Below are 22,661 nucleotides of genomic sequence, written 5' to 3'. Positions count from 1 at the left end.
GTTGTGAGTGTAGCTCAGTAGTAGAGGATTTGCCTAGAATGCACGAGTCCTGTGTTCCATCCCCAGGACCTCCAACAAGAAAATTAGTATTGGAAAGTTCTTAGAATAGTACCTGTCACAAATGAAAGGAAAGCGAGGAACCGGGAAATGGGTGAGCCATAAATGAAAGACACAGACCAGGCAGAGATACACACAAGAGTTTATTTGTCAGAGTTGACAAATAGAGGCACATCTCTCCATAGATGGAAAGAGGCAAAACAGCTTTGGGGTTCAGGACTTTTATGGGGCAGGCTCAGGGATTAGAGCCAGATGGGTCCTAATGCAGGCGGTGAAGGGTTGGGTTGGTATGAGGGAGGGGTAAGCCTTTCTCAGAAGTGCCCTTTAGCAGGAAAGCGAAATTTTTCTTAAAATGTCTGTTGTCACTTAAGATGGCCATCCAGATGCTAAGCAAGGACCTTACAACAAGCTCTAACAAGCTGAGAAGTTTTTTAAAGAAATACAAATTCAATTCAAATTGAGCAACTATTAAATGCCAGGCCATGTGCTAGAGGTTAAATATATGGTAGTGAACAAAACAAGCATGGGCTCTGCATGATGTGCAGGTGTCAGCCTAAACTGATCCCAAAAGCCCATTGTTAAATATTTAGGAGATATTTATATTTATATTTATGTAGTTTTTGGTACAGGGATTGAACCCAGGGGTGCTTGATCACTGAAACACATCCCCAACCCTTTAAAAAAATTTGTTTTAAAATTTTATTTAGAGACAGGGTCTTACTGTGTTGCTGAGTGCCTTACTAAGTGTTGGGTGTGTGGGAGACTCCTCGCTAATGTTAAGTTTCCCTCTTATGAGAACATTCCATAATCCTTTACCCCTCCTCTTCCTCTCCAAAGGGCGCCAAGCCTAAGAGTGCCAAATTCAAAAGTTTTCTCAACCAATCTCCGTGGGACATTGGATGTCTGCTCGCCATCCCTTAGTCACCCTGCCAATCAGTACCCACCACATCGCCTCCGCAATCCTTCTTAAGCCCAAGCTTGCAAGCTCACGTTCTCTGCCCTCTTCCTCTTCTTTCTCTCCTCTCTCTGCTCTCTCTCTCTCATGCTCTCTCTGCCCTCCTCCTCTCCTCTCTCTGTTCTCTGCCTCTCCTTTTTTTCCCCTTCAGGCAGCCCCCCCAGTAAAATCTCTTGGTTGAATCTCCGCCTATGATCTTCCTGCCTCAGCCTCCTGAGTCACTGGGATTACAGGCATGTGCCACTACTCCTGGCTAGGATATTGTTATCCAGTTGTTTAATCATTAGAAGGTTGAAATTAGATACAGTGGATGTATTTACACCATGGAAATAGCAAACAGTACAAATCAAGACTTGTTTTAGTCAGCTTTTCTCGCTGCTGTGACTGAAAGGACCCGACCAGAAAGCACAATTGTAGAGGAGGAAAAGTTCATTTGCGGCTCATGGTTTCAGAGGTCTTAGTCCATAGGAGGCCGACTCCATTCCTGGGGCTCAAGATGAGGCAGAACATCATGGTGGAAGAGTGTGGCAGAGGGAAGCAGTTCACATCATGATCAGAAACTAGAGAGAGACTCCATTTGTCAGATACAAATGTATACTTCAAAGCCACACTCTACCACTTCAGTTACCACTCAGTTAATCCTTATCAGGGGATTAAATCACTGATTGGGTTAAGACTCTTAAAACTCAATCACAATCGTTACTTCTCTGAACTTTCTTGCATTGTCTTACGTGCGTGCCTTTGGGAGACACCACATCTAAACCATAACAAGGTTTTCTCAGTACTGGGGATTGAACCCAGGTGCACTTAACCAACTGAGCTCCATCCCCAGCCCATTTTATGTTTATTTTGAGGCAGGGTCTTGCTAAATTGCTGAGAGCCTTGCTAAATGGCTACAGCTGTCCTTGAACTTGTGATCTTCCTGTCTCAACCTTCCAAGTCACTGGGATTATTCACACGGACCTCATGCCCTGCTTTTTTCTTTTCTTTAGAATATTACAAACTTAACCAAACTGAAACCAAGATTGCTAAATTCTCTATTATTATTATTCCTTTTCTTTTTTTTTAAATTTTTTTAAAATGAAACCCAAGCCTTTTTCATGCCCGGCAAGTGTTCTACCATGAGCTATACTCCTAAACAGTCTTATTAATTTTTAAGTCCTAGTTCTTAACAGAAAGCATAGCACATAAAGCTACATAAATATTTGCTTGATGAATAAACATAAACAAGGAATTGACATTTCTGATGGCTATTGTTGAATGAATGAAAAAACTAGAATACTTAAAAAAACAGGGTTTTTTGTTTGTTTGTTTGTTTGATTGATTTGGTTTAGTTTGGTTTTGTTTTAATCTAACCATACCTTGCATGAAATATACTTAGTAAATTATGGTCTCTTCCTACACCATTTTCTACCTACTTTTTTTTTTTTGCAATGCAACCATTTAATGATAATATTTATATTTTTACAGTATGCATAATTTCACTCCTGTGGTTAATTAGTAATGCAAGCTTATCTGTCTCAGATTTAGATGAAATGCATGAATCTAAGTAAAATTGGGGAATAGCAACAGCCCATTTAATCCCTCCTTAATGGCTTCATGATCAATCAGATGCAGGTAAGTATTCTTTCAAAGCTTAAAACAGATTGATATGTAAATTATGAGTGTGTTTGTAAAGCTGCATAAATGGAATATTTTTTATGAAAATTCTTAAACCGAAGGTCACACACTTTGTGCAAACACATTTTTCCTTCGGTCAGTCTTCACTTTTAAGGGTTGGCTTTCCACTCCTTTAAGAATTTTATACTGCCCAAGAGAGTGGTTATTTTTCCTATTTTTGGAGATGACTATATAGATGCTACACAGCTTGGATTATGCCTAAATTCTTTTTTTTTTTTTAATATTTATTTCTTAGTTTTCGGCGGACACAACATCTTTGTTTGTATGTGGTGCTGAGGACTGAACCCGGGGTTGCACGAATGCCAGGCAAGCGTGCTACCGCTTGAGCCACATCCCCAGCCCGGATTATGCCTAAATTCTATGGGTTTTTAGATAACCTTTTGTTGTATTATTGTCTGATATTGGGAAATATTTGTATCATTTAAGATTAAGTCTTGATTATATCTATAATAAAAAACTGAATGTACTGTAGATTATTTGATAATCAAGGTTGTAGGTAAGTTTTCACCAGCATTAGCTTTATTAGTAAGCTGAAAATGGGGAGGGGGTAACTATTAAATAAAACACACATTAGTGAACAGTATGGCTCTTAGGAGAAAGGCTATATTTTGTTCCTGCTTCTGTAAAAATGCTATTTGTTTGAAGGGGAAACAATGGTAGTATGACACACTATACTAGTGGCAGTGTGTCCCTTAATGTGGCAAAGTGACAAAATGAACTGAAGAAGGAAGGAAAATTTTGCAGTTACACTCCACACCCCTGAATGTACTGAGTGAGGTCGCGGTTTTGACAATGGTTTCTCCATGCCACCCATGCTCTAATGCCTTGTGGGTCACGGACAACCCTCTTTGCACAAGTCACGGCTTGAGAGATGACATCTTGCAACAGAGCATTGCAGGATATACCACAGGCATTAACTGCTCTTGGGGTTTTGCCATCATTACTCTAGTAGTGGCTATTGATCTGGAATATCCCATAGTCAGTACTTCTGTCTCCAGGGTTGTAGTTTGTAGCTCTGGTGTTGTAACTACTCTCCCATTTGGCCAGACACACCCAGTTTGCCAGGCTGATTCCTCGGTAGCCATCCATTCCAAGTCTTTTTAGAGTTCTGGCCAACTCACACCTTTCTAGACTTTGCCCTGGACTATGACAGAAAGGAGAAGAAGCCCCAGAATCAGAAAAGCCTTCATGTTGATGGGGAAGTCAGACCACTCCATTTTCTACCTACTTTTAACACTCAACATCGTGAACTGAAATTTGTGATGGTTTGACTAGAGTAGGATAGCCTTATCTTGGCACCATGATAAAGACCAGTGAATAGTTCAAGACAATTGAATTGACAGTCTTTTTAATTTCTGATTTTCTTCAGGGCATTTAAGAAGAAAAGTTTCTTTGAAAATAAGTATTTCACCAGGAGCAGTGGTGCATACCTGTAATGCCAGTGGCCCAGGAGGCTGAGACAGGAGAATTAGAAGTTCAAGCCAGCCTCAGCAACTTAGTGACACCATAAAGAATTCAGTGAGGGGCTGGGGTTGTGGCTTAGCGGTAGAGCACTCACCTGGTGAATGTGGGGCCCTGGGTTCAATCCCCAGCACCACATAAAAATAAATAAATAAAATGAAGATATTTAAAAAAAAAAGAATTCAGGGAGACCCTGCCTCTAAATAAAATACAGAAAAAAAGGGAAGGAGGACTGGGGATGTGGCTCAGTGGTTACTAATCCCTGGTACCCCCCCAAAAGGTATTTCTTGCTAAAATGAAACAATGTACTGGAGAATCTAAAATAAGCAATTTTGAACTCAGCTGGAGGATCTCAAGGCCAACCTCAGCAATTTAGCAAGACCCTGTTTCAAAATATAATATAAAATGAAAAGAGCTGGGGATGTAGAGCAGCTCTGAGTCCAATCCCCAGCACCCTAAAAAACAAACAAACAAACAAATAAGCACATAAATAAAGTGTGTATAGGTTTGTGTTGAGAGCCACAGCCCAGTCAGAATGATGCCTGGCATTTGCCAGAGGGAATGGTTGTAAGGTGCCAGCGAACCATTGAGATGATGATTTGAGTTAAGCTATATATAATTGCTGTGATGCTGGATTGATTGTATTGTATATTTGACCTTTACTGTCGGGCAATAGGGCGGCTCTTGCCCCGTGAGTTCTGGGGGGGGGGGGTGTTGGAGAGATTGGACGGAGCCCGGTGGAGGGAGTGTGTTCCCGTGTGGTGTGGGCAGTGCTGGTGAGAGTTGGGGAATAAAAAATTGCTGTTTGAACCTACAAGGCTTTGTGGCGGCTCGGTTATTTGTGCCCAGCCAGACTGCAGCAGGTTTGAGAAGGTGTAGACCTTTGGAAAGATGGACGGAGAGTGGAATGGAAAGGGAGAGAAACAGAGAACATGAAAATGGCACACCTGCTGGAGTGAGCTCCTTCAGAGGAAAAAGAGGTAGCATCATTTAAACTTAATGAGGACTGGCTACAGGAGAGGTCCTAAATGGGCAGGTCACCAGTTTGAAGTCAGTGATTTATATCAGCAGTTCCAGGGAATGAATTTTTACTTTCATTAAGAGGCAAAAGGTGCTGGGCTTGGTGGCGCAGCATGTAATTCCAGCAACTCAGGAGGCTGAGGCAGGAGGATTACAAATTTGAGCCCAAGACTGGGTGTTTAGTTCAGTAGTAGAGAACTCCTGGGTTTAACCCCCAGTAAAACATAGCACACAAAGAGGCTAAAGGGAAGCGAGGGAAATTGCCCAATCTTGTCACCTTAAAGTTTACATTGAGACTATCTTCTGTTTGAAAATTATATGTTTAGAAAACAAGGCCAAAGGTTTTTATTTTGCAGTATAGAATGAAACATAAAACTGCAAATTAAAAATTGTTAAAAATTAGTTGTAGCTCTTTTGGACTGAACTTTTATGAGATCAAATGTTTTCCTTTACAATATAATAACTACACAAATTTATATTAACTCTTTGTAGATTTAAATGGTCTTTTTTTTTTTAATATTTATTTTTTAGTTTTTGGCGGACACAACATCTTTGTATGTGGTGCTGAGGATCGAACCCAGGCCGCACGCGTGCCAGGCGAGCGCGCTACCGCTTGAGCCACATCCCCAGCCCTTAAATGGTCTTTAATTGGCAAAATCTAGCAATCTATAAAAAATTAATATAATCAATCAATCATTCAATGAATTAAGGTTTTGGGATGGATTATTTGATGACATAGGAGACAATGTACTTCAAGGATTGAATGATTCTAAGTAGCAACAGAAGAGCACCTTAATTTTTGATGTTTTCTATACCTTCGTTAGATATTCTAATTCAATTATTGTAAATATTCTTATGAATGTTTCAACATTTCTAAGAACTCAACCTTTAATACCAGATAACATTTTTTAGCATCATAGTCTAGAAAAGGTGTAAGCTAGCAGCCAATTATGTGACCAGAAATCTGTAGCTGATGCAAGAGTTTACAGTTTTTACACTACAGAGGTTTACAGTGAGTGATCTGCTAGGTGTAATTCAACCCAATCCAGTGTGTTTCTTTCCAGATTCTGCACATTCAGTAAGATGTACCAAGGCTATATCTTAAGAAGTAGGATTTATTTTCCCCCTGTGCTGGGGATTGAAACCAGGGCCTCCTACATGCTAGGCAAGTACTCTCCCATTGAGCTTTATCTCCAAGCAGCAGGAATTTTAATTGTCTTATAAAAACCAAAAAAGAAATACCTACTCAAGTGCAACTTTGCACTTGTAATTCCAGCAATTTGGAAGCCTGAGGCAGGAGGACTGCAAATTCAAAGGCAACCTAGAGCAATTTAGCAAGGCCTTCTCTCAAAATAAGAAGGCCTGGGGATGTTGACTTAGTGTTAGAGCACCCAGGGGCTCCATTCCCACTACTACAAAAACAAAACATGATCCCATTGCTCTTCTCCACTGCACATTCAACTCACAGTTCTAGACCTTTAGGATTTACTCAGAAGATTTCTGTGTTTGATTCCATAGCACAACAGCACATTTCTATGCCTACTATTACTGAGGACCTGGAACTAACTCTTTCCTCTCAAAAAAGAGGGCAGGGTGATGCCTCTTCTGTATCTCGAGTTGATCTCAGCCCCCTTCACTTGGCCCAGGTGATCTCCACTGCCCTCAGTTGCTGCACAAAGCCTCCTCTAATAAGGTCAACTAGAGAAGTCCTCCTAGACCTGTATCAGTATTAAGCCATAGCTGCTCGGAACCGCAGTTTTCCCAACTTCCACAGTCTCCCTACCCATTTTAGAGGCTTACTGTCAGGTTTAGATGAGTGAGTGTATCAGACTACTTTTTCTTTTTCTTTTTTAAATGTTTAATCGTTGATAGACTTTTATTTTATTTATATGCAGTGCTGAGAATCGAACCCAGTGCCTCACACATGCCAGGCAAGCGCGCTACTGCTGAGCCCCAGCCCCAGCTCCAAACTACTTTTTGGGGGGGAGAGGCAGTGGTGGGGGGAGGTGGAGGGGTACCAGGGATTGAACCCAGGGGTACTTTTCCACTTAGCCAGCCCTTTTTATTTTTATTTTTTTAATTTTGAGACAGGGTCTCACTAAATTGCTTAGGGCCTGGCTAAATTGCCCAGGCTGGCCTCCAACCTGTGAACCTCTTGCCTCAGCCTCCCTGGGATCACAGGGCGGGCACCACCACACCTGGCATTTTTTTCTAACCTGATTTATGTTCTTCATTTGATAGACGTTTTATTAAATTATATGTTTGAGTAAAAAAGCATGGTTTAAAAAAAATTATTGGAAATGTTCATCGTGGCACTGGAGAGGGCGGCGCTAGCGAGCACGGCCTCACACCAGTGCACAGCGACCCGACCCACAACCAAAGACTACCAAGCGCAGGCGCGGGGTAAGGAAGTGACGCAGGCGCGGGGCCGCCCGGCTCCCGCCCGCTCCCGCCGTCTCGGCTCAGCTCACAGTCCTCGCGGCGCCCGGCGTTCCCGCTGCTCTTTGCCTGGTTTTCGAGAATTAAGCGTTAAGTACCACGTGGTGTGAGTAGAGCTCCGAGCGTCCCGCGGCTTCGGGACCGGACTCGGGCCCCAGCCCCAGAGGGTCAGCTGCCTCCCCCGTGTTTGCGGATCCTCCAGATTTTAGGAGGAAATTGGCACAAGTCGGGGTCCCGGTGCCGAGGTCCCGCGGAGACACAGCTAGGAGAGAATGGGAGGACGTCAGTTTGTGCGGAAAGGGCCGTGGAGCGAACTCCTTTGCTGGAAGGAGGGCTGAGTTGAAGGGTTTCACCATCTTTTCTGCCGAGTGTGAAGCGATGCGGAATGGGATTGGAGGGTGGGATGGAGTGTGCCAGATGCCCCCGGTGTCCCCATGGCCTTCAGACAGAGTCATAAACACAAGCTATTTTACATTCATGTTCAGTAAAAGAAAAAAAACTCAAGCAGTCTTCACAACCACCGTCCGTATTATTATTTTTAAAATTTTGTATACCTATTTATTTACTTTTTATGTGGTGCTGAAGATCGAACCCAGTGCCTCATCCGTGCTAGGTAAGCACTCCACCACTGACATAGCCCCAGCCCCATAGACCGTATTATTAATGCTTATTTTTGTTTTGCCTTTGGCCTTTTTTTGTTTGTTTTTGAGATGGGGAGGTGGTCTTGGGGCCCAAGTCATCTTCTCGCCTCAGCCTCTAGTAGCAGGAACGACAGGCAGGCATGTGACAGGCAGGCATGCGCTACCAGGCCTGGGTCAATATGTTAATTTTGGGGTGGGGGGGCAGTACCAGGGATTGAACTCAGGGGCACTGGATCACTGAGCCACATCCCCAGCCCTATTCTGTATTTTATTTAGAGACAGGGTCTCACTGAGTTTCTTAGCATCTCGCTTTTGCTGAAGCTGGCTTTGAACTCGCAGTCCTCCTGTCTCAGCCTCCTTAGCTGGTGGGGTACAGGCGCCGGCCACTACAACCAGTCAATAGTTAACTCTTAATTGTATTAAGTAACTTGTTAAGAATTTGAGGCAAATCACAGATATTCTCTGCTTTTAGAATAAAGAATAGAATTAAGACATTGGCCTGTGTTGGAAATATATATTAACCTAAACCGGTGGTGATTTTAGATTTAGCCACCTGGAACTATGAGTGAATGGATGAAGAAAAGCCCCTTAGAATGGCAAGACTACGTTTACAAAGAAGTCAGAGTGATAGCCAGTGAGAAGAAGGAGTATAAAGGATGGCTTTTAACTACAGATCCAGTCTCTGCCAAGTGAGTATGCATCCTGCTTGCCTGAAATCATGACACACCCTGTGTGGTATATCCACATTACTAAAAGCAGATCAGTGAAAGGTTGGTCCTTTTTTTTTTTTTTTTTTTTTTTTTTGCTGTGCTGGGAATTGAACCCAAGGTCTTGTACGTGTCAGGCAAGCACTCTACCTACCCCTAAGCTATACCCCCAGCCCAAAGGCTAATTCTTTTCATTTAAGAACTGAACTGTCTTTGAATCCAAGTGCTATTCTAACTATGGATAGCTCTATCAAAGCAGCCCACGTTCATAGGAATGGAACATAGAAATTTCTTTTTTGGTTATCTTTCTAATGTAGAGTTTCAAACATACACAACGGTAAAAAGGGTGATATAATGAACACTTAACTTTTCATCTCTTCCAAGTTTTTAAAACCAATTCCAGACATCTTATCATGCCTCATCATGTAAGAGGCATACATCTTAGAAGATAAGGATGTTCCCTTAGTTTCCTCTGATCTATGAGTTTTTCAGTCTTGTATATCATGACCTTGACAATTTTGAAAAGTACTGGTGAGATAGAATTCTCTCAACTTTGGTTTTTGTGATGTTTTCTTCATAGACTGAGGATATAGACATTTTGGGGAGCACCACAGAAGTGAAATTCTCATCACATATCATTTTTATTTTATTTATTTTCTCTTTCTTCCTTTTTCCCTTCCTTTCTTCCAACCTAGGGCATCTTACCACTGAGTTACATCCCCAGCCCTCTGCCCCCCCCCCCCCTTTTTTGGAGACAGTCTCAGTAAGTTGCCAAGACTGACCTTAAACTTGTGATCCTCCTGCCTCAGGCTTCCAATTCACTGGGATTACAGGTGTGCACCACTGTGCTTGGCATAACTTTTTAGAAGAAATTGGTATTGGGGATCAAATCCAGGGCCTCATGCATGCTGAACGTGCACTTTGCCACTGAGCTATACCCCCCAAGCCAATGAACTCTTAGGAAATACATTAATTGTATCCCACAATGATTAACCATATGTCAGGGAAAATGTTTAGGATCCTCAGTGAATGCTTGTCAGTCAATGAAAGCATTTGGTGATGAGAAGATTAATATTAAATAGGGAAGGTTGTTTCCTCCATTCTAGTGACCTATTTGGGCTGAGGATGCCTCTCATTGCATTGCTTCTTTTATAGTTTCTTTCTTTAGATTTTTCTTTTGCAAATCTGCTCTGAACTGATTTTTCTTTCAAAGTATTGTCCTTGTGAACTTCCTTGAAGATGGCAGCTTGTCTGTGACTGGAATTATGGGACATTCTGTGCAAACTGTTGAAATTGTGAATGAAGGGGACCATGGAGTAAGAGAGAAACTGATGCATTTGTTCATGTCTGGAGACTGTAAAGCTTACAGCCCTGAAGATCTGGAAGAGAGAAAGAATAGCCTAAAGAAGTGGCTTGAGAAGAATCACATCCCCATCACTGAACAGGGAGATTCACGAAGGACTCTCTGTGTGGCTGGGGTCTTGACTATAGATCCACCATATGGTCCAGAAAATTGTAGCAGCTCTAATGAGATTATTCTGTCCCGGGTTCAGGATCTTATTCAAGGACATCTTGTAGCTTCCCAGTGAGAGGTCAAGAACTGTGGATACACTAATTGAAACCGACTTCATTTTTTTGTTCTGTCATGGTATGTTTTGAATTTAAGTCCATCATATTGTGGGACTTCAAAAGTATATGAGTGTTGTGTTCATTTATGTGTATAATTTTTTGTTATTTTGGCAAAAATCAAAAGAGTGAATTGTGAATGCTAATTTTGTTGGGAAATAAATGAACTAATTGGTATAAGGATAGCATTACATGCAATGAAGTTAGTAGAAAGAAGTCAGAATTGTAAGGGCAATTTTTAATTTTTTTTTGGATGGGGATATACTCCCCCCTCCATTTTTTCCAGAACTGGTGATCAAACTGGGCTATATACCCCCAGCTCAGTGTATTGCAGCCCCCCAACCCACCTTTTTAAGGCAAAATATGTATTTGGAAAAATATAATATGGCAGATTCAGTATAAAAGGTGAACTCACAATTGCAAGTCCTTTTTACTAACTAAATCAATGTTTTGTTTGTTTTTGTACTGGGAATTGAACCCAGGGACACTCTATCACTCAGCTACAACTCTAGCCCTTTTTGTTTTGGGGTTTGGGTTAGGGTCTCCCTGAGTTGCCAAGGTTGACCTTGAACTTGCCATTCTCTTGCCTCAGCCTCTTAAGTGGCTAGTATTACTGGTGTGCTCAACCACGTCCAACTAAATCAGTGTGTTTTTAAAGTGTTTGTCTCTTATTGTGGTGTAATGATAGTTTTTTGAATCTGGTTTGTTTCTCCTTAAAGGTTCATGTGTTGGGAACTTGTCAGGGTGGTGGTATTGGGAGGTGATGGAGCCTTACGAGATAGGCCTTATGGAAGGTCCTTAGATCATTCCGGTCATGCCCTCCGAAGAGATTGTGGAACTCGTGTGTCTAACTCCTGTTTGGTGATGTAAGCTCTTCCACTGCCATGATGCAGCTGAGAAAAGGAAAGAGTAGGCAAGAGAGAGTACACCACCTCTCACCAAAACTGAGCTAGTATCATGCCCTTGAACCTCCAAAATGGAGCTAAACTTTACTTTTCTTCATAAGTAGCTTGTTATAGATATCTCATTATAATGGTAAAAAGCTGACTGATACAGAGGACATCTTTTTTTTGCTGAAACTAGTTTTGGCTATTTAGTAAAATCTTAACATGAAAGTTTAACACTTTCAAAGCCTTTAAAGAAAGTATTGGCTGATATCTCTGAGGAGAAAGTTGACTGATAAAGTAGTCTGCTGCTGCATTCAGTCCAGTTCCTTTACTATGAATTCAGTTCGGTCTTCAGACTTATGATGCTTTCTGTCTGCAGTCCCTATTCTCTCGGTCAGGCTTTGCTAAGGGAAGGGAATGCAGGAGATTCCTTTACATACATTTGACCCTACCTATTTCTTGGAAGCCAGTCAGGGACCATGACTCCATATGAAGGTGGTAGACTAGAAAGGGGCAAATTCAGAGTGGCCCTAAGTTTCCCACATCAGATTAGAACTGCAAGCCTCTGACTTTCTAAGATGGTTTGGCAAATTGGGCCCTAGCCAAATTAGCCTGCTGCCTCCACTTGTTAAATAGAATTTTATTGGAACACAGCAGTACTTAATGGTTTATGTATGTACAATCTATGGCTACTTTTATGCCATAATGGTAGAGTTGAATAGTTGTGCAGAAACTGCCTTATATTTACAGAAAAATGTTTCTTTACAGAAAATATTTGCCCTAGTCCCCTGTTTTTGATCCCTCTTAGGGGCTGTCAGCTCTGAAGAGTACTTAACCACTGGGCCACTTCACCAGCCCTTTATTTTTTATTTTGAGACAGGGCCTCCCTAAGTTGCTTAGGGCCTTGCTAAATTGCTGAAGCTGGTCTCAAACTTGGTATCCTCCAGCCTCAGCCTCCTGAGCTACTGGAATTACAGGTAATGCACCACCACACCAGACCTTTTTAATTTGAGACAGTCTCACCAAATTGCCTAGGCTGGCTTCCTGTTTCCAATTCTTCTGCCTCAGTCTCCTGAATAGCTGGGATTATAGTCGTATGTCATTATGCCTGGCTACAACAGTTTTTTTGTATAATATTACAACGTGTTTTTCTTTCATTAAAAATCTTATTCCAGCCAGGTGTGGTGGTGCACACTTGTACTTCAAATTACTCGGGAGGCTGAGGAGGAGGATTGCCAGCCTCAGCAATTTAGTGATACCCTATCTCAAAAGAAAAAAAGATGTAGTAGTAGAGTGCTCTGGATCCAGTTCCCAGTAGCACAACAAAATTTACTTGAGTACCCATGTTTTTCACTTTTATATATTACTTAATATTTTTAAAAGTTTACATAATTATAATCAATGTATAGTTTTCTTCTTTGTTTCTAAAGTCTTCATAATTTTAATGTTTAAGGTAGTATTCTATTGTGTCAATGAATCATAACTTATTAAAATATTTCTCTGTTAAACACAAAGATGATTTAACATAAGTCCATAGAAATGAAAATAGTGTAGATTCTTCCTGTATTGCCACCGCTCCACAGTACAAGGGATTGAACTCAGGGCCTTGTGCATGCTATGCAAGTTGTCTCCTACTGTGTTGTATCCCAATCCTAAGAGTCTTACAAAGCAGAATTAAGAGACTTAGTTGAAGCCCTTAGCTTTTTGTAATTTCAATAAACAGACATTCAGATCCTTCAGAGGCCCTTCCAGAGGCTAAAGTTTATTCAAATAAACTTTATTTCTTTTATGTTCTTTTTTATCTTTGTATTCCTGAATTCCTAGTGTGGTGACTGGCAGGCATATCGTACCTGCTTAAAGAATGTTAGTTTAATTGAAATTATAAGCATAAATGTGGAGGCATTTCTGTAATCCACTATGTATTTCAAATTAGCCATGTAGCACACATCAATTGTAAACTGGATAGTTGGCCTTTTTCTTAGCTAATCAGGTTGCACGCTTCAATTAATCCAGTCTTGGCCATGCTAAATTATGTAGAGATTTATGAGACAGAAGTAGTGGGGACAGCTGGCATTTGGGAAAGTTGCACGGGTGAATTTCAGAGCAGAAGGGCAACATGAAAGGAGACATTTCTAATTGTTTTATAAAGGGTCTATAGGTCTATAATCAGTTCTTTATCATGTGTGATAGATCCTTGGTGCCCATCACTTAGCTTGGCCCCTGATTTGTGAAGATATCTGTCTTCTAGAGAGCATAACACTTCTTTGCTATTCTTTTTTTTTTTTTGGTACAGGGAATTGAACTCAGGGGCACTTGTCCACTGAACCACATCCTCAGCCCTATCTTGTAGTTTATTTAGAGACAGGGTCTGAGTTGCTTAGTGCTTTGCTTTTGCCACGTCTGGCTTTGAACTTGGCGATCCTCCTGCCTCAGCCTCCTGAGCTGCTGGGACTATGGGCTTGCATCCCTGCACCTGACTTCACATCTTTGCCATTCTATTTTACAAATAGACAAGTCCTAAAACAAACTGAGTTTTCTAGGTCAAATTATAGGAGAAGTGAGAACTGAGCCTAGAAATTAAGATTCTCAATTAGGCTTTACATTAGATTTAAATACTGTACAATCATACCCCTAAATGTTACATGTTATTTATGTCCTTTTTGGATTTTCTAAAAACTATTTTAGCAGATTGCCCAGAGTTACTAGCCCGGGCTTTGTTCATTTAGCACAAAGATAAGGGTGTGTGTGTGTGTGTGTGTGTGTGTGTTTTAAACAAAATGGACCTAAGTGTGAGAACTTGAGAACTTTTGTGAGAAGTTTTGCGGGGTCAAGTATTAGCAGTATTAGCAATCACATACAAATCCTATCTTTGTATTTTTAATATAAATGATAAAAACATTTAACAGCAGAATATGTTTTTGAAGTATATCTATTTCTATCTATCTGGCATGACTTCCCATTTTACATATAATTTCCTCAAAGTCTTAAGTACTCTGTATTCTTTATTCTTGATAATAATATAATATACTCATAAGCTCTGTAGCACACTGTATATGCTTATTAGAGTTATTTGGCTAGTTTTTACTCTCATTAGTCCAAAACATATTTCCATCTTCAGACATGTTCTATGGGCGTAATTTATATCTAATAGCTATTAGTTACACTTTCTAAATGGCTGCTTATTTTAAGAGTTTTCTTTGCCTAGACTATTGATATTTTGAACTGGATCATTTTTTATTGGTGGTGTCCTATGCCTTGTAGGATATTGTGCAGCATCCCTGGCCTCTTCTGGGTGCTAGTGGCATCCCCTTTTACTTATTTATTTTTTAAAATATTTTATTAGTTGTTGATGGACCTTTATTTATTTATTGTGGTGCTGAGAATCGAACCTAGTGCCTCACACATGCTAGGCAAGCACTCTACCACTGACCCACAACCCCAGACCCTCCCCTTTCACTTATGTTTTGGACATTGCCAGGTATTCTCTGAGGGGGCACAATTACTTCTAATTAAGAACCACTAGTTTAAAACATAAAAAAACTACATTTGGCTGGGGCATAGCTCATTAGTGGAGTGCATGCTTAGCACTGCAGAAGGTCTTGGTTTTAGTCCCCAGTACCATAAAAACAAAACAACAAAAGGCCTATCAACTTCATTTTCTCCAGTAAGGGAACTTCTTTGTAGTCTTTGTATATAATAAAAGTTCTATATTTGTTAAGAGTTGATCTCTATGGGCAAATCAAGTATTTTTGAAAGATTAAATGACATTGTTATACATTTGAAACCTAAGGATGGAAAGGAGGAAAAACATTCCAAGTGGAATTTCAGGATGCTAATGAGTCTTGGACTGCTATTCTGTCTTTAATTATTGTAGAAGAAAACCAGCATTAAAAATATATTTTTATTAGTTGTTGATGGACCTTTATTTTATTTACTTATTTATCAAGGTGCTGAGAATTGAAGCCAGTGCCTCACACATGCTAGGCAAGTGCTCTACCACTGAGCCACAACCCCAGCCCTGAAAACCAGCATTTTTAATCTCTATAGTATAAATGCATTCAACATATAAGAAAAATGAACTTCAGGTCACTTTCAGTAAAACCTAGGATGGAGTTAGTAATAGCATTTTCTACCTAGGAAATAATAAACCTCATGTTCGAAGTGCTATTGTTGGAAACATTTATTGTTATATACTATGATACCATATTTATCAGTATGTATTGTAGTCTGTCAGGGTCTTCACTTTAAACATGGATCCTCATTGTTGGTATATAGAGGTCTAGGCTCAATTTCTTTTTTTTTTTTTTTTTTTTTTTTTTTAAAATTTTTTTAATATTTATTTTTTAGTTTTCGGCGGACACAACATCTTTGTTGGTATGTGGTGCTGAGGATCGAACCCAGGCCGCACGCATGCCAGACGAGCGCGCTACCGCTTGAGCCACATCCCCAGCCCTAGGCTCAATTTCTAAGGTCACCACTCCTTGGAAGTTACTTTTCACTTAGAAACTTCACAATCATTATTGTTACCATTTTTTTCCTTGCAGTGTTGAGATGAAAACGAATTGACTGCTGGGCGTGGTGGCACATGCCTATAATCTCAGTGGCTCTGGAGACTGAGGCAGGAGGATCGAGAGTTCAAAGCCAGCCTCAGCAACATAGCAAGGCACTTTGAAACTCAGTGAGACCCTGTCTCTAAATGAAATACAAAACTGGGGGGCATGTGGCTCAGTGGTTGAGTGCCCCTGAGTTCAGTCCCTAGTACCCAAAACAAACAAACAAAAAAACCAGTTGATTGATTCAGAGCTGTCCCCTTTTCATAAATGTCTTATGGGGTACTGTGCCCTGGCTGCTTAATTAGCTGGATTAGAACTTACTCGATGGATCTAGGCTGACTCACATGGGTCCTGTCATTCCTGATGGTTCATGTGTAGAATATGCATGATGGTCCCAAGAACTTTTTCTGTTCTTTGATAAAACAAGTTATTAATCTTTTAAGGTACTTTAAAGATTAGTGATTGGGGGGCTGGGGATATAGCTCAGGTGGTAAAGTGCTTACCCTGCATGCATAAGGCCCTGGGTTCAATCCCCAGCACCACCAAAAAAAAAAAAAAAATTAGTGATTGGGGGGACTGGGGATGTGGCTTAGTGGTTCAGCACCCCTGGGTTCAGTCCCTGTTTTTTTGTTTTTTTTTTAATATTGATTAGCAATAAATCCTATCTAGAATCAATCTCATTGACATAGTAGGGGCGATAATTTAGAAAAAGCAGGTTTCTCCATGCTACTGACTCATCATGGTTAACTGTTTATCCAACCACTGCATAGTTTTACATTTAAGAGACCAAAAGACATGGAAGAAGCCTATGCTGCTCACCCTGCAAGAGTCAGAACATTGTTGGGATAACAGATTGTATTAGTTGTTCCTACACTATTTCCATCTGGGACACTCTGTACTTGAGCACTCAAATATTGACTGACACAGATTTATGATCAAGATCTAACTTCTGGGGCTAGGAATGTAGCTCAGTGGCAGAATGTCTGCTAGTATGCAAGGCCCTGGGTTTCATGCCCAGCATTGAAAACAAAACAAAAACAAAAACAAACTTCTGAAAAAAAACAGCTAACCTTGTATTTATTCATTGGCTAAGTATTTAAGCAGTTTCCTTCTGAGTGTGGGGATAATAAGCCCAGGGAATTAAGCTTAATTCCCATATGATTTAGGAGGAAACAGCCGGCCTCTGCCTGCAGTGTTCAAGCATAATGGCAATTTGAGCATATTTGCTGCTTCCAAGAATCATGTGGCAATCAGTTATTTATGTTGCTGGGTAACACCCGCAAGGCACGCTCAGAGTGTGAATCAAGCTCAGGCCTAGCAATTCATAATACAATACAGGATTGGTCCCCACAGAGCCAGCCTGGGTTGCATTTGAAAATCACACCCTTGGTTCTAATTCCTTACAATTGCTTTGTTTTAATTTTACAAAGTACTTTCACAAGATCTTATTTTAGCTGGGTGCCAAAGTAGGTACCTGTAATCCCAGAGACCCAGAGACAGAGGCAGGAGGATGGCAAGTTTGAGGCCAGCTTGGGCAATTTGGCAAACCTTGTTCTCAAAATAAAAAATAAAAAGGGCTGGGGATGTAGCTCAGTGGTAGGGCACCCCTAGGTTGAATCCCCAGTACTAGGAGGAAAAAAAGATCTTGTTTTATGATAATCTCTAAGGAACACATTCAAACCATTGTCTAGAAAGGAGCTGACATTTACCATATGTCTACAGATCCATATGCTGTGCTTAGATTTATTCTTTAAATTAGACTGCTCAGATATAGGAGAGGGTAAAGATCAAAGTTCATTACTTGCCAGGGAATCTAAATTATAATAAACAGATAAGCTACTCAAGGAGAAAGAAATTTTGTCAGTCTATGACACTTCTCAGGATGATCAACTGTGTCATTTCCCAAGAATTTCCCAGTTAGATAGTACCGAACAGCAGAGCAAACTAATTTCATAGCAAGTATTTTTATTAATATTGTTCTGCTAGATTCCAGTAAAAAAATATTTAAAGAAACTATTTACTAAGCCCTCCATAGAATTATATTAAATGCTAACCATCTTGTGGCTTAGAAATTCAGTTTCTCCTTGAAATACAATGAATACATTCTAACCTTTAATTGCAAAGAATCTTATTTTTGTAATTTAATTAACTAATTTTGAGGTACTGGGGATTGAATCCAAAGTTATAATTAGCCACTGAGCTACACCTCTGCAGGCTTTTATTTTAATTTAATTTTATTTTTTGGTACTGGGCATTGAACCCAGGAGTGCTTGACCACTGAGCTACATACATCCCCTATTTTGAGACAGAGTCTTGCTAAATTACTGAGAGCCTCACTAAGTTGCTGAGGCTAGTTTTGAACTTGTTATCCTCCTGCCTCAGCCTGCCTAGTTGCTGGGGCTACAGGCTGGCTCCAACCCTTCAAAAAAAAAAAAAAATTAGTTTTTTATTTTTGGTACTAGGGATTGAACTCAGGGGCATTTAACCACTGAGCCACATATCCAGCCATTTTTCGTATTTTATTTAAAGACAGGGTCTCATTGAGTTGCTTAGGGCCTTGCTAAATTGCTGAGGCTGACTTTGAACTCATGATCCTCCTGCCTCAGCCTCCTGAGCCGCTGGGATCACAGCACCTGGCTTTTTTTTTTTTTTACCCCTCTTTTGCATTTTTTTTTTTAAACATTTTTAGTTGTAGACAGACTCAGTGCCTTTATTTTATTTATTTTTATGTGGTGCTGAGGATCAAACCCAGTGCCTCACATGTGCTAGGCAAGTGCTTTACCACTGAGCTATAGTCCTAGCCCTTTAGTTTGTTTATGAGACAATTCTTGCCCAGTTGCTAAGGCTGGCCTTGAATTTTGATCCTCCCACCTCAGCCTCTTGAGTTGCTGGGATGATAGATGTATATCACTGCACCCAGCTATAATTTTATTTATTTAAATTTTTTTTATTTCATAATTTTATTGAGGAGCTTAGAAGTTGAATTTTTGAGGTGGAGTTTTCTTATTTAGTGCCTAAGTCCAGGCCTCCCAACCCTTTTCACATTCTGGCACATCTATAAAATGATAGTGTATATGCATTTATATGGCTGGAAGTGACCAGTCCAGTAACTGGATTCCCTGAGGGCAGCAATTCCTAGTACTTTGGATAGAAAGTTTTATTTTAACTACCTTCCAGCTGTATACTCTGCTGCAAACTTGTGATAAAAGCTGCATTGAGATAGGTCTTGCTAAGTTGCTGAGGCTGGCCTTGAACCTGCAATCCTTCCGCCTCAGCCTCCCAAGTTGCTGGGATTACAGATATGCACCACACTTTGCTGCCAGCAGTTAATAAATGGGATGACATCAAATTTAAAAGCTTTGGCACAACAAAGGCAACAATTAGGAATGTGAAGAGAGAACCTACAGAATTGGAGAGTATCTTTACTAGCTACTCTTCTAAAAGAGGATCAATATCTAGAATTTATAAAGAACTCAAAAAATACCAAGACTGCCAAATAACCCAATTAATAAATGGGCAAATGAGTTAAACAGACACTTCTCAAAAGAAGGAATACAAATGGCCGACAAACATATGAAAAATGTTTAACATTCATTAGCAAATAGGGAAATTCAAATCAAAACTACACTGAGGTTTTATCTCATACCACTTAGAATGGTAGTCATCAAGAATATAATAATAAATGCTGAAGAGGATGTGGAGAAAAAGGAACACTTACATTGTAGATAGGATTGTAAATTAGTACAACCACTATGGAAATCAGTTATGGTTTTTTTTTGGTTCCTCAAAAGACTAGGTATAGAATCACCATATGACCCATCTATAACACAACTTGGTATTTATCCTAAAGAATTAAAGTTAGCATATTATAGTGATTATACAAAGCGCATAATTATAATTATAGCAGTACAATTCATAATAGCCAAACTACAGAAGCAGTCTAGGTGTTCATCAGTGGATGAATAGATAAAGAAAATGTGTTATAAATACACAATGGAGTTTTTTTTTTTTTTTTTTTTTTTGGTGCAAGCAACTGAGCTATATCCCCAGCACCACAATGGAGTAATAAAGAAAATGAAATGATGTCATTTGTAGTAAAATGAATGGAACTTGAGATTGTTTAGCAAAATAAGTCAAACTCAGAAAGTTAAAGGTTGTATGTTTTTTCTCATGTGGAAGCTAGAGAATAAAAAGGAAAATAAAGGTGGGAGGGTGGGGGTCTCATGAAAATCAAAGGGAGATCAGTAGAGGAAAGGGATCAGGGAGTAGGAGGTTGGAAGTGATACTGGCTAAATTACATTTTTATATTGTGTGTATGTACAGATATGTAAGAACAAATCCCATAGTTATCCACACTTATAATGTAACAATAAAAAATGTGGAAAGAGAAAAACAACCAAATTTCTTTGGAGAGTTAATGCATGCTGCTTCTTCATGACTTCTAAAGGTCCCAGCTTAATGCTTTCTGTAATATGAACCTTGTTTCAATAGCAAGTCAAAACTTGGACACTGTGGGTGCTGTGCACATGTATGCTTTTTATGCAAAGGATGACATGAATTGATGCCTTTAAAAAGTATTGCTTAGTCTAAGGTTTTCAAATGCACTTAAGTTTAAACATACTTGATAATGATCATTTTGAGAAGCCTAGGAAATTTCCTGAAAACTTAAGTAATACCTTGAAAAGTAAATACCTTCTATTGAGGTGATTTTGTTCATTAGTTTGAATTCTCTCTGTAGCAGGAAATCTGCAGTGACTCTGTCCTGAGGTCTAAACAATATTTTTCCACTCAGCTCTTTGGGATCTTTCCTGGCCACATGGATAAATGTCCAGGGAAAATGTAAATGTACTTACGTTTTTCAAAATGCCAGTGCCCCATTAACCTAACTGGTGGTTGAAAATAAGTAATCTCACAGAAGGCAATTTTACAGCTATAAACGTGACACTAGCGTGGCAACCTTTCCATGAGCTACTTGTCAACTCTGCTCTGAAAAACTTTAAAAATTCTCATTTGGGGAATGTGAAATATAGCCATTGGGTCTGAGTGAGTTTACAAGACAGCAGAAATTCCTAAATGGAGAAGTTAAGAGTGAAGAGACTAGGGACTGTCCTGCTTTAAATAGGAGCATCATAGATAACATCAGCTTGCATTTTAGTCCCCACACAAAACTCATTAAATTCTTTTTTCTTTTTTTTTTTTTTTCCTTTTTGAGGTACTGGTAGGCAAGTGCTATACCACTCAGCTACACCCCCAACCACCATCACCCACACCTTTTAAAACAATTTTTATTTTTTGAGACAAGGTCTAACTAGGTTGCCTTAAGCCTCCTGAGTTAAATTTGTTTTTTTAAGGTGACCTTTAATGATTAAAAATAAAACCCTCTTGCAAATCAAGTAAGTGAGTAAATCAGTAGCCAACAGCCTAACATGAAGTTTTTATTTTTCTTGCTCACATGATTTTTATTTGTTTGTTTTTCCTTCTCTGTTCTAACTTCCTCAATTGAGCCTTTATTATGACAAGGAAAAAAAAAACCTGACTATTTCTCCTCATGCCCAATAAAAAATAGGAGAAAAGAATATAAGACATACATGATTAAAAAGCAGAAGAAAAATAATACACAGATTAAAAGAGAATTGTATTAAACATTCACTTTTGTGTTATCAGGTGAATTTCACTCACTCCCAAATAGTCACAGAGAAAAACACTGGCAAGCTGGGTTTAGACTCTCTCACCATTGACACTCCAAATTGTGCTGGGAGTGTCCCCACTTTGTTGGAAGTACAAAGTGTGGAAATGTCCCTTCGGCAAGTGACCATGGCTGGCTTGGCACTGCAGGCCCTTGCCCCTGCGAAGGGCCAGCCCCAGCTCAGGTCTTCAGTCCGAGGTAGAAGTGCTGCTGTGACTTTCCAGGTGAGCAAGAGGCAGGTGAGGAGCAAGCACTCTTAGACTAGTCTTTATTGTGTGGTGACAAGTTTCACAATTGTGCTGATGATCCGGGAGCCTCTAGGACAGGTACACAAATCTATGCTTGGGTTTTTAATTTTATCCTGGAGGAGCTGGTCAAGTTCACAACGAAGTTCCTTTACTAATTCAGCCACCTATATACAATGAAAGCCGAAGTATAAGCAGTGCTTGGAGCAATAGGAGAGGACAGGCTATCAGAAGGAAATAGTTCAATTATGGTCACCATTACTTAGGCTTCTGATATTAATTTTTAACTCCATGAGGATGAAAACAATCTAAACACATTTTCATTTTGTAATGTACAAAATGGGGTCCATTATAAAAAATATCATGTCTCATTTTAAGGAAAGGTTAATTCTGGAAATATGGTGCTTATAAAGTATTCTCCACTGTTAAAGCATGATTGACTTTTACCCTTTGTCTCATGAGAAGCAGAAAAATGGAGAATTAAAATGAAAAATTAAAAATAGCAGATATTAAGCAAGTTTTGGGATACATTATGCTTTTATGACATTGTACTCATGCTGATGTTGTAGGGGCACTTAGATGTCTTCTCAACATCTGTTTTGCCCCTTCCCACTGCATCAACTCTGCCATTTGGACCCTGGGGTTCATGCTGTGTAACTTGCCAGAGTGAGTAGCTCAGGTACTTCAGGCCTTCAAAGCTAGTA

At 39.9% G+C, this 22,661-nt stretch overlaps 2 protein-coding genes and 1 pseudogene across 5 annotated transcripts in view; 1 reads left to right on the top strand and 2 right to left on the bottom strand.

Moving 5' to 3' along the window:
- Positions 1-3,279: 3,279 nt before the first annotated feature.
- LOC124079821 (lysozyme C-like) lies at positions 3,280-3,924 on the bottom strand (annotated as a pseudogene).
- A 3,663-nt stretch (positions 3,925-7,587) lies between these two features.
- Gemin6 (gem nuclear organelle associated protein 6) lies at positions 7,588-14,515 on the top strand. The gene is made up of 4 exons (XM_046425589.2): positions 7,588-7,718; positions 8,198-8,225; positions 8,797-8,942; positions 10,174-14,515. Exons 3-4 carry the CDS (start codon positions 8,815-8,817, stop codon positions 10,547-10,549), a joined length of 504 nt encoding a protein of 167 aa, XP_046281545.1. The 5' UTR covers positions 7,588-7,718; positions 8,198-8,225; positions 8,797-8,814; the 3' UTR covers positions 10,550-14,515.
- The window catches only part of Dhx57 (DExH-box helicase 57), a 68,255-nt gene continuing 53,310 nt past the window's right edge, over positions 7,717-22,661 (bottom strand). For 3 of the 4 annotated variants that reach the window (XM_058573684.1, XM_046425584.2, XM_058573686.1), the window contains one exon: positions 21,421-22,124. In XM_058573684.1, the coding sequence (XP_058429667.1) occupies positions 21,981-22,124 (144 nt within the window). In that variant the 3' untranslated portion in view covers positions 21,421-21,980. Of the gene's footprint in view, positions 7,875-21,420; positions 22,125-22,661 lie in introns of those variants that run through there. The other variant, XM_058573687.1, reaches the window with a different exon arrangement.

This window comes from Marmota monax, unplaced genomic scaffold (assembly GCF_021218885.2).
Source record: "Marmota monax isolate L192 unplaced genomic scaffold, Marmota_monax_Labrador192_F-V1.1 WCK01_AAM20220418_F8-fsc00015, whole genome shotgun sequence".
Lineage (NCBI taxonomy): Eukaryota > Metazoa > Chordata > Mammalia > Rodentia > Sciuridae > Marmota > Marmota monax.
The sequence above is the reverse complement of the archived record's forward strand: the minus strand, read 5'-3'. Positions and strand labels throughout refer to the sequence as shown.